Below are 12637 nucleotides of genomic sequence, written 5' to 3'. Positions count from 1 at the left end.
TAAGCACTCTGCAGTGGCTTCCCGGATTGTGGACAAAGGATCCCCAGGTTCCATTTCATGGTTGTGATCTCCCCAAAAGGGAACATCCACTATTAGCTTTTTAAAAATGACTTCCAAAGAAATGTGTTGTTACTCATGTGGTCTTCCCTTCGGATGTTACTTCCCCATTTTTGTGTTGTAATTGTAAACACAATGCCAAACAATATTGCAGGTGACTTCTCTTGAAAACCACTTTTTGCCACATGACCTTGGGACACCCCGTGCTCAGCACCATGTTAGCTGGCATGTCTAGTTGCAACTTCACACCCTTACAGTCTTCAGGGTCTCAATGACTGAAGAAAGACATCCTCAGAGCTCCCATGAATGGTTCTTCAGGAGTCTGAACCAACTGAGATGGGCTTACTTTGCCAACTTTGCCAAAGGCTAGCGTGGCTCACCATTTTTCCAGGACTATCACATGCCTTGTCCTTAAAATAGTTGGTCAACAAAGGCACAAGTCTTGCTTGGGAAATTCTTGGGTGTTTTTCAGCCTGAACTCCATTTGGTTCCAATCAGAAGTGAAAAAAATGGCAAGGTGGGGGAAGAGAAGGATGAACCTCACCTGCCAATTTCAGATACTCATCGAGACCCTGAAAGGAACCTGCTCAGATACCTTGGATCAGGGCTTCTCAATCTTGGTGTCAACTTGTGAAGCATTCCTGACCTGCTCTCAAGTTGCCGTAACAGGGGGATGGGAAAACCGAGCCTCGCAGCTGCATCGAGGAACTTGCATTTCAGTCAAAATAAAGCACATTCCAGCAGCAACATCAAGGTCATCTCCAGGGGGACCTACAGTGGCCGGAGGGAGTGACTTCTACAACCTGCAAAATTGCTTTGTTGGGGAATGTGACTGATGACACACCTGGGGAGGGGGGAGGGGGAAACAGGGACAGAGCCAAGGCGTGAATTATGTGATGTCAGAGTTGACTTCACTTGGATTGTGACATGAAGCTCCTAATAAATAACTGGATTTCTTTTGAAGTTTGGCTTGAGGCTCATGATTTAATTAGGGGCATCGGGTCGGAACCCTGAAACTTGGCCCCTTTAAGATGTGTGGACCAACTCCCAGAATTCCCCATCCATCCAACCATCCATCCATTCAATTCTGGGAGTTGAAGTCCACATGTCTTAAAGGGGCCAAAGCTGGAAACCATGCCTAAGACACCCCCCCCCCCCATGGAGCTGTCCTTGGAGGACCACTCTCTGGACCTCAAATGAGATGGAGAGTACCAGGTTCTCCTCCCTCAACCATGTTCATTGACATGTGCCTCCTTCAGATGGGTCTGGGATGACCTCCATCCTCCCATTATGCACAAACATTGAGCTGAGAAAGGTCCTCAGGACAAATGAGAGAACAAGCTGGAGCATCCTGAGGCTCATGTGATCAACATTAAAGCAGGTCATCCTGGTTCTGTGCAGCAAAATCTTAGATTAGGTGCTCACATACTCCACAAAGGGAAAGGTCTGGCTTTATTCTCTTGTAAAATAGAGGAGTGTTGTTAAAGATATGAGTAACTAAGAATTAGGCAAGTAGGAAGTTGTCCAATGGCTTTGAAAGAGTCAGTCTTGATCGTAAAAGGGAACTTTTTTTTAAAAAAAATGTTGAAACAGAGTCAGAAAGGTGAACTTAAGAAAGTCAAATTTCTCCACACTTAGAACACACAATATGTAATAATAGAGTTGTAAGGGACCTTGGAAGTCTTCTAAACCACCCCTACCCCACTGCTCAAGCAGGGAAACATTCAGGACAAATGGCCTTAAGTCTCTTCTTAAAAATATCCAACAATGTTGGAGATGTTGGGTTCACAGTCTTGACTGAGTAAGTGACCAGACCAGGTTCAACCTTGGTGTAAATATACTTCTGAGAAGGGAGAGGAGCTATGGCCCTCATTAGTTATGGCTATAGAATAGAATAGAATAGAATAGAATAGAATAGAATAGAATAGAATAGAATAGAATAGAATAGAATAGAATAGAATAGAATAGAATGTGATTGGACACACAAGAAATTTCTCTTCGGTGTGTACATAAAATATATGTGATAAATCATGATCATAGTCATCATAAATACATTCATCATGAATCATAACATTACTAGTGATAGTAATAGGGTATTAAATAAGCAGTCAAAATCATACTAGGAAACTAAATAAAATAATATTAATCATAAAGATACAAGCAACAAGGTTACAGTCATAAGAAGATGAGGCGATAGGTAATAGGAAGGATGAGAAGAATAATAGTAATACAGCCTTACTAGATAATTTGACAGTGTTGTGGGAATTAGTTGTTTAGCAAAAGGATGGCATGGGGGAAAACTGTCCTTGTGTCTAGTTGTTCTGGTGTGTAATGCTCTATAATGTCATTTAGAAATTGAAACAATTTATGTCCAGGATGCGAGGGGTCTGTCAAAAAGCCCTCTGGTGCAGTATACAGATCTTCAATGGAAGGCAGGTTGGTAGCCATTGTTTTTTCTGCAGTTCTAATGATCCTCTGAAGTCTCTGTCTGTCTTGCTGGGTTGCAGAGCCAAACCAGACAGTTATAGAGGTGCAGATGACAGACTCAATAATTCCTCTGTAGAACTGGATCAGCAGCTCCTTGGGCAGTCTCAGCTAATAGGATCAACCCAGGGGTGAACTACTCCCAGTTCGGACCGGATCACCCGATCCAGTAGCAATGGAGGCAGGTGGTTCGGAGAACTGGTAGCAAAAATCCTTGCCCCCTCCCCCATGCCCAGCTGAGCCACACAATCATCAGAGGCTTTTAAAAAAATTTTAAAAGCATTTTTTCTACAACCTCTTCGGCCGAAAAAATGCTTTTAAAAGTAAAAAAAAAAAAAAGCTTCTGATGATCCCACGGCTCAGCTGGGATCGTCAGAGGCTTTTAAAAGCATTTTTTTCTGCAACCTCTTTAGTCGAAGAGGTTGTAGAAAAAATGCTTTTAAAAGCCTTTGATGATCCCAGCTGAGTTGCCTGATTGGCAGAGGTTGGTAGAAAAAATGCTTTTAAAAGTAAAAGTAAAAAAAAAAAAGTTGGCCACGCCTACCTAGTCACATTACCCTCCCCACAAGCCACGCCCACAGAACCGGTAGTAACAAAATTTACATTTCACCACTGGGTCAACCTATTCTCCAAAGCATCTGAAGGCTGAACAAGAAGCAATGGATTCAAAGAAGAGAACCAACCAAAAACTAAGGAGAAATTTCCTGACAGTGAGAACAATTAACCAGTGGAACAGCTTGTCTTCAGAAGTTGTGGGGGCTCCATCACTGGAGGCTTTCAAGAAGGTTTCTCTAGCCATAATTGGGCAGCCATTTGTCTGAAGGGTCTCCTGCTTGAGGACTAAAAGACCTCCAAGGAGTCTTCCAACTCTGTTATACTGTTAGTTTTCTCTCCATCCAGGATTCATCAAATCAGGAAGAGGCATCCCTTTCTTGTGGTAACAAGACTTCCTTCAGGAATGGAAAAGCCATCCTCACAATTATCTCTCAAAAAAGGGTAAGGTGATAAGAAGGAATATCAAAGAGAAAGAAAGGATTGAAGAGGTGAAGGAATGTGTCTTTCCCTTCTTACGGTAGAAGATATGGGACAGGTGGCTGAGCTCATATTGATTCTTGCAGGGAAAGAATCAAATCAACTAAAAGAAACAGAGATAATGGAAGGTATCCTGAAAGGCCTTAAGAGGTGAGCCAAGGATAAATCCCCAGGTCCTTATGGCATCCATTTGAGAGCTCTTGAAGAATCCAAATGGGGTGTAATTTTTCCCTCAAACCGGGGCAAATTACAAGCCAGACTGGAAAGAGCTAAAGAGACTGGCAACTTTTATTAGGGCATCGGTTGGAATCCTGACAGAGACATTTTGAGGGATAAGGAGCTGGTGGGCCACCTCTGCAGATTATAGCAGAGAGGGAAGAGTCAAGAATGATGGCTGTTGAAGGGATTCTAGAACTAGGAGGACCTCTTTTTGGGTAAACTGGCAACCAAGTGGCAAATATAAATGTGATGCCAAATGGACAGAAATGCTAACTTCAATGTGTTCAGCATTCTTTACCTTGGGAAAAAGTTGATTGCTAGGAGACATGACTGAGAAGGCATGGAGAAGGTGGACACAGAGATGCTTCTCTATCTCCCCAAATACTTGGATAATTGCGTGCATGTGTGTGTGTGTGGGGGTCATCTGATGAAGTTGATAGGACAAAAGAAAGTTATTTTTCACACAGTGCATGACTTCTGTATCAAATTAACTTCCATAATTCATTACCACAAGACATTCAGCCAGATGGCTTTCTTAAAATACGATCATGGAGGCAACTTAGTCTTGGGTTATTGCTCTTGAAACTCAATGTTTTGTCTGAGTTGGGGTCAGGGCACTTCTGAATGCCAGCTTCAGAAGAACAATGGTGGTTGATAGATTGATCCTCCCCCTCCTGCTTCCAAGCATCTCAGAGGCATCAGGTGAGCCATCCAGAAATATAATAATGGATTTGGCTGGACTTTTGGCCTGACTCAACTGGGACATTCTTATAGAAACTCCAGAGGAAACGTACAAATTCCCTTGTGATCTGTGACTGGAAGAGACTCATTTAAAGTTTGCAAAACCTTATATAAATAAAAGGAAGTATTGCTGAATATAGCACTGAAAACCTCTGACTAAGATGCTTATGGCTACAATATAAACGGGGACACGGCTATAAACTGTATGTTCATTGATGAACTTCCCCCAACTAGAGGATGACAAGAGGTCATGCGGAAGATTGGGACGGGAATAGATTTTTGCAAATCAGTGTTGCCATATATGCATTTCAAACAAAAGTGGGTGCTTTTAGCTTGGGACTGAAACGAGGGGTCCTTTGAGCTTGGTGGTTTTCTTGCAGATGTTTCATGACCAACTAGGTAACATCATTAGTAGAAGGGAGAGTGGAGTTTGCTCTCAATTTATACTGCTAGTCCTCAACTTACAACCACAATTGGGACCAGAATCTCTGACCCTAAACAGACTATTGGAACTGAATCTAAAGCAGATCCCTTCTGGGTTTCCTGCCCCTCATCTCCACCCGATTTACTGGGTTTAATCACGTTACCAGGGACATCCACAGAGTGCAGTCAAAAAATCAAGGTGGCAGTTGAGATGATGCCCCTGAAAGCTGCCATCTTGACTACCTCCACCCCCGAGGACACCCTTGATGATTGCTGCCTCGAAGTGGCTCCATGATTCAGTCTTGCTGGTGAGGGGTCTTTCAAAGCCACTAAAAATAAACCCAAAACTTAGTAAAACTGTTACTAGCAATGACTCATTCTTATTTTTGTGGTTTCATTTCCTGACTGTGCAGGGCTGCTGCCCTCAGGGAGGACCCCCTATTCCCCCCAAGCAGGGCCTCTCGGTGGCTATTTTTCTATCGATAATTTGGGTTGGATTTGGATAATTTGGATTCAGTGGGCAAGGAATTTTGGGTATAATGTGGTACTTGAACAATGGGAAAATATGTGGGCGAAGGGTTTAGGATTTAGATTAAATTATAATCTAAAAGAGAATTTCTTTAAGGTGATGCATTGCTGGTATTTAACACCAGATAAGCTATCTAAGATGTACGAAGGGATGTCAGATGGAGGTGTAAAAGTAAAGAAGGGACTTTTTATCATTTGTGGTGGACATGTGATAAAGCAAAGCAATTTTTGGAGTATGATTCATATTTTAATACAGGAAATTTTGAAAATGAAGATAAAGATGAAACCAGATTTTTTTTTTTGGGGGGGGGGGGGGTTGGTAATGAAAAAAGACCTGGAGAAAAAATTTGGAACTTTGTTACTATATATCCGTGATAGTGAACCTATGGCATGTGTGCTACAGATGGCACGCAGAGCCATATCTGTGGGCACATGAGAGTTGCCCTAGCTCAGCTCCAGGTGGATGCGCGCACCGGCCAGCTGAATTTTGGCCCTTCCGGCCCCACCGGAAGTCGGGAAACAGGCTATTCCGGCCTCCAGAGGGCCTCCAAGGAGGTTGAGGAAGGCTGTTTTTGCCCTCCCCAGGCTCCTAGAAAGTCTCTGGAGCCTAGGGAGGGTGAAAAATGGGCCTACCGATCCCACCGTGTCATTGTGTGCCAAAAGTGGGGAGAGCGCGGGGTGGTGGTGCACGTATATGTGGGGTGCATTGAATTATGGGACATACGGGCACGTGACCCCCCTGTGCTCCCCCCGCTTTTGGCAAGCGACAGCAAAAAGGTTACCCATCACTGCTATATATGTTGACAGCAGCAAGTCTATTGTATGTGCAATAACGGAAGGACACTTCGATTCCTACTACGGAAGAAAGGTTGCAGAAGTTGATGTGGTTGGTGGAAATGGCAAAACTGACTACCTTGATGAAAGAAAAGAATATAAGTACTTTTGTTTCCACATGGAAGCTGTTTTTGAACTTCGTGCTTGATGTGGAAAAGGATGTAATTTTGACTTGGGGTTTTACAGATTGGATTCATAGATCTTTATAGAAATGACTTGTTCATACTGTTATGGAAAAGCAAACAGCTGTGATTCGATGTTAATGCCTTATTTTACTGTAACAGAGTCGGAAGTCAATGCTTCTTTCGCTCTCCGCCCCCCCCAATCTTTCCTCATTTCACTTCCCCCTTTCCCCTCCCCCCCACTGTTCTTCTATTTACTTTTGTATTTTGTATTTTGTAAAACAGGGGTGGGTTTCAAAAATTTTCGCTACTTGGCATCACTCATGCCCGTGCCCACTCAGTCACATGACCCCCCCCCCCCCACCTAGCCACATCCACAGGAAAAGGTAGGAAAATATTTGGAATTTCCACCTATCTTACCCCCACCCTTCTTTCACCAGTCGCCCCCGTTTCCCCTCATTTAGCAGCCTCGGCCCTAGCCTCGCTTCCTCCCCCACCCCTGCCTCTTTGTTCGGGCTGCTTACCTTCCACGGCGGCTGGTCCAGAGTCCAGAAGGCAACCTGACCGGAGTTTTTGGCAGCCCCAGCCAGCCGCCACTGCTGGAAAGCAGTTGGCAAAGAAGCAGGCTGCTGAAAAGTACCAGAGGTCGCGGAAAAAGCTGCTGCCATCGCTGCCATGTTCTTCGTGCATGCGCATCCCGTTGGACTTGCAAGGCAATGGGATGCACGTGCATGAAGAACATGGCGGTGATGAACATGACTGGCGGAGTGAGTGAGCAGCAACCGGGGGACCAGTTCAGGGGTGTGGCCAGCTGGCCATCACTACCAGTTCGGCGACCTTGGCCAAATTTCCACCAACGGTTCGCGCAACCCGGGGCCAACTGGCTGAATACCCCCTCTGCTCTATAACTTAATAATTTTTTTTGACATAACGATAATTCGGGTTGGGGTAGCTTGCTGTCAGTGTCAGGGATCCAAGTAACAGACCCAATGCAATCAAAACTTCGAGGCCAAGCTTCTCTCAAAATCTAGATTTATTAGGCTCTTTCACATCTGGTGAAAACCTGACTCTGAAGGTCCCGAGGTTTCCCCCACCCAAATTAAAAATCAAAGCTCTTCCCCTCAGTCCACATGCCCATCACATGGTCCAACCAGGTCACAGTCCCAACTCCAGTTGGTTTCAGTCCATGCCTCCCCAGCACCTGGTGGGAACGTTCTTGGTTCCCAGGAAAAAGAATTTTATTTTGGCTACAGATCCCCTCCTATCTCTATTCCTCCCTCCCATTCCCACAGCTCCAGCCAGCCCAGCTGTGGCAGCCCTGAAGAAGCTCCAAAATGGCTTCAGGGTTGACAGTCAGGAGAATAGAGATCTAATAGCAAAGGCATTGAGGCTTATGTGCTGCCCCATAGCACTTTGCAGCTCTCTCTGGGCGGTATACAATGTTGAAGCGTTATTTGCATATTGCCCCCAAACAATCTGGTCTTCTGGAGATTCTCAGTCATCCAGGTTGTCCCAAAGGTACTTTTCCAAAAGACTTCCTTGGTGTTTTTCCTTGAAGACATTTTGCTTCTCATCCAAGAAGCTTCTTCACTTCTCCTTCTTCAGCTTCACTTCAGAACTGAAGAAACTTCTTGGATGAGAAGCAAAATGTTTTCAAGGAAAAAAACCAAGAAACTCCAGTTGCCTTTTGGAAAAGCACCTTTGGAACAATCTGGGTCTTCATTTTAAGAACCTCGGAAGGATAGAAAGCCTTGAGCTTAGGATCAAACTCCAGGCTGTGTGCAGAGTTAGCCTGCAATCCTGTACTTCAACCACTGCATCACCAGGCAGTTATTATTGTATGTTAATTATATTTATAATAATTATAATAATATTAACAATATATTATTGATGTTATTCTAGTGGGTTGTATAAACAGAGGCATAGAATCAAGATCACGAGAAGTATTAGTACCACTTTATAAAATCTTGGTATGGCCACATCTGGAATATTGCATCCAGTTTTGGTCACCAGACTACAAAAAAGATATTGAGACTTTGGAAAAAGTTCAGAGAAGAGCAACTAAGATGACCAAAGGCCTGGAGACTAAAACATATGAAGAACAGCTGCAGGATTTGGGTCTGGCTAGTCTAAAGAAAAGAAGAATTAGGGGTGTCACAATAGCAATAGTACTTGAGGGGCTGCCACAAAGAAGAGGGGGTCAAACTATTCTCCAAAGCACCAGAGGGCAGGACAAGAAGCAATGCATGGAAATTTAAGGAGAGATCCAAGCTGGAACTAAGTAAGAATTTCATAACAATGAGGACAATTCACCAGTGGAACAGCTTGCCACCAGAAATCTTGGGCGTTCCATCACTGGAGGTTTTTAAGAAGAAACTAGACAGCCATTTATCTGAAATAGTATAGGTTCTCCTGCTTGAGAAAGGACTAGAAGACCTCCAAAGTCCCTTCTGTTCTAAAAATAATAATGCCGTAAAACTAATGCTGGTAATTGGTGCAAGGTGTGGAATGGGTTTTTTTCCCCCGAAAGATCCATAATTGCTAAAAAGTTAAGGGAAAACGATATTAGGTTTGAAATTTGTTGCAAACAGACCGTTCCCTAATCTAAGGAAGCAGTTTCCACCCACCACATCTGCTCCCTATACCTTATCTGCAGCAACTTATGTTCTCTAAATATGTTTATCAGAAAAAGCCAAACTGCTTGGTTTTGAAGATCCTGTCTCCACCCCCAACCCCTGAAAATTCCCCATCTAATTGCATTTCCATGCTTCTTTCATGCTTCTGTTGCAGTTTCCTGTGTGACTGTAAATAGGGTCCCAAAGGGTCCGCCCACCTCCTTGAGACCATGCGTGGTCTGTTGGGGTGGCCTTTGCTCCAGGCTAAAAGTCTCACATGCTGCTCACGGGGATGTGCTACTCTTTTTTTCTCTCTCCCTCCCATTGTTATGTCCTTGTAGGCATCTTTTCCACAGTGCCCTTGTTGCAAACCAATAGCAGAACAACAGAGTTGGAAGGGGCCTTGGAGGTCTTCTAGTCCAACCCACTGCTCACACAGAAGGGACCCTATAGCAGGGGTGTCCAATCTTGGCAACTTTAATGGACTGCAGTTCCCAGTAATAACCTATGCTGGCTGAGGAATTCTGGGAGTTGAAGTCCACAAGACTTAAATTTGCCAAGATTGGACACTGTAGCTCTATACTGTACCATTTCAGACAAATGGTTGTGCAAATCCTTTCTTGGGACCAAAAGAGTAAATCTCTGGTCCCAGTGACCGGCCCAAATTCGATTTCATAGTATTAGATATCTTCACCACCTTGAATTGTTTATAAAAATAATAACAGTGGGATCATCAGTGGCATTGATGTAAAGGCACGCTGTGCATGAAGATGCCCTATAGCAATGGGTGGCGTTAATCTCCCTCACTGGAGTCTCCTTTAGGATTCAACTTGGAAATTGTCCCTGGATTCATTAAAATCAAGGATCTATCACAGGGGTGTCAAACTCGTGGTCTGTGGGCCGGATGTGTCACACGCTAGTCACACCCGCCCCCAGTTTATCAAAGGGGAAAAAAAGTCATGATACGTCATGCAATGATGACGTGACACCATGAGTTTGACACCTCTGATCTATCCCTGAGGGAGAGATTCCTGAATTCATGGACAGCTGTCAGGAATAGCTTGCCTTCATAATTTGTGGGTTATGGAGGTTTTTAAGAAGAGACTGAACAGGCACTTGTCTGAAATGGTGTAGGGTTTCCTGCTAGACCGGGGGTGTTGGACTAGAAGACCTCCAAGGTCCCTTCCAACTCCAGTTTGTTATTCTGATAGAATTCAGATTAACTATAGCTCCTCTCTGAGGGACATGGGCAGTTTAGAAATATGAAATATAAACAAACAACCAAGTAATAATAATAATAATAATAGGTACAAAGGTCCTTGAAGGTCTCGCAAATACCAAGAATTTTAGCACCTGAGCCGTCCTGCCCTCTCTCTGCCCCCCTGTGTCCCCCAACCTCACACTGATTCCAATACTACTCCAGAAATGGGTGAGGGGCTCATGAAAGCCCCAGACGTTGCATTCAAGAAGGTGGTCAGAAGAGGGTCCGTCTGACACTCTCGGCTTTCAACCTAGCAGTTTGGCAATTTAGTGCATTAGCATTTCAGCATCCAATCCCAAAGTAGTTCTACAATTAGTTCAATTGCTTTTCAGCATTTAGATATTTTTGTGTTTCACTTTTTGTCTTTGTGATATTTGGTAATTCGAACCATTTTAGTTCCTTCCGCTACTCTTCAAAAAAGCGTTTCTGCATTTTAACCTTACACAAAAATTGTATAAAAAAACCTCACTGACAGAGATACTGCTGTTAACAAATTGTCTTTGATGATTGATGATTTACAAATGCATTTGATGATTAAAATATTAGCTAGGCATATTTTAAATTAATATATTTCTCGGTGATTATAAAACTATTTATCTATTCTCCGAACTTTGGGGTTTTGCTTTTTAAAAAATCTATTTCCTGTTTTTAATTTTTTTTGTTCTTCTCATTTTTTTTCAATGTTTTGTAATTATTTTAATCAACATAAAATGATATGGGACTGTGAAATGTTTATTTACATGCTCTGCACTGCGTTATTGTTACGTTTGGGTCTGAAATTGAATTTTTGGTCCTGTTAATCTAGACTATGCTGTTGAGTAACATATTTATACAAAACATAAATAATGGCCTTATCTTCATGTTTCTTATGTTTTGTAAAGAAAAATGCAGAAAATGTTTTCTATTTCTTCTGCTAGAATTTGTTATTTCAATCTTATCTGCCTTTTTCTTGAGGTTCTTCTCCAACTCAACTCTTTTGGGTGGCAGGAAAGTTCCTCCACAAATCCTGCCTGGATTCAAGGAAACAAACCCTGTTTTGGCCCCAAATTTCAGCCTCGGTTTGAAACTGCAGCTAATGCTAGAAACACAGTAACAGAAACACAACTTACCTAAGAGAAGGATTGAGAAGCACAGGTAGAGAATGATCTGGTGAGACATGTCAATGAAATGAAGCCTTGTCCAACATCTGCAAAATGTATTGTCGCTCACAGTCAGCAAATAGGACTGCCTCTTTGGTGGGAGGGAATTGAAACTTCAATAACTTCACACAACTCTCGCAAAATTTTATTTATTCAATAAATAAAGATATATTCAATGTATGTAGCTGTCATCAAAATTAGAACATAAACAACCCCCCCCAAACCTCAAAGATAAAAACATTAAAAACCATTTAAACTGTTTTGTTAAAAAATATACAATAGAAAAATTGAAGGAAGAAGATAGCAAAATTCAGAATGGGGCATGTTCCCATCACACAGCGGTTGTAAGATAATTTTCCTGGGTATGTTTGAACAGGAGGCCAGGTAGGGTGAAACACATCCCGGTTTATTGACAGCACTGGAGGCAAAGATGGACCTTAAGAGTCTTTAGAGTCCACAGCTGCCTCTCTGTTGGCTGAGACCATCCTGGATGACCAAGGCAACATTGTCCTTATCAATCACAGATGCAGCTGCCCCAAGGCCAAACTTATCTTCTGGTATATTAATTGGGCTCTAGGAGGTCATTGATCCCTTCTGCTCAGCTCTGCCCTGATCAGACCCTTTTGGTGTCTAATTCTGGGCAGAGCACTTCTGAAAGGACAACACCAGGTTGTGAGGAAGGCTAGATGGCGATGGCTCTAGAAATGAAATTCTGAAGGACCTGAATATCTACAGAAAAGGTGACCAACGGATTCATTAGAAGATGGGGAGATTGGTAGCACTAGCTACCGAGAGTAATACTTCACAAATCTAATGAACTGGTGCTAATTCATAACAGTTTATGCCGGAAGAAATCTGCCGCAAGAATTACTTTTTTCACCTCTTGATCCTCCCTTTCCTTCCCAGCCCTCCGCTTACATTCTCCCCCGCTTCCCACCCACCCGGGGCCAAAACCCCTGAAAGTGACCGTCCGACTTGCCAGGCTGTTGTAACACTTGATTTTGATGCTGTCCAGCAGCTGCCTCTGCTCGTCCGAGGGTTTGCCCAGGCTGGTAGCCCCCACAGAGGAGGAGGTCGAAACGGCATCCTTGGAGTCTTCCTGGGCAACAGCCTCTACAGCTCCAGCAGCGCCCTGTGAGATTTGTCGATGGCTTCTTGGCACTTCTTCTCCTTGTAGCACTG

The 12637-nt window shown here is 43.4% G+C and overlaps 1 protein-coding gene across 5 annotated transcripts in view; it reads right to left on the bottom strand.

Moving 5' to 3' along the window:
* LOC139321604 (SLAM family member 5-like) overlaps positions 1-11514 on the bottom strand; it is a 48511-nt gene extending 36997 nt beyond the window's left edge. For all 5 annotated transcript variants that reach the window (XM_070950367.1, XM_070950371.1, XM_070950369.1 and 2 more), the window contains exon 1: positions 11426-11514. In XM_070950367.1, the coding sequence (XP_070806468.1) occupies positions 11426-11474 (49 nt within the window). In that variant the 5' untranslated portion in view covers positions 11475-11514. The remainder of the gene's footprint in view (positions 1-11425) is intronic.
* Between the last annotated feature and the right edge of the window lie 1123 nt (positions 11515-12637).

The sequence above is a fragment of the Pituophis catenifer genome, unplaced genomic scaffold, assembly GCF_029215685.1.
Source record: "Pituophis catenifer annectens isolate HBS135680 unplaced genomic scaffold, rPitCat1.0.hap2 SCAF_10, whole genome shotgun sequence".
Classification (NCBI taxonomy): domain Eukaryota; kingdom Metazoa; phylum Chordata; class Lepidosauria; order Squamata; family Colubridae; genus Pituophis; species Pituophis catenifer.
Note: the sequence above shows the minus strand (reverse complement) of the source record. Positions and strands in the feature narration are given on the sequence as shown.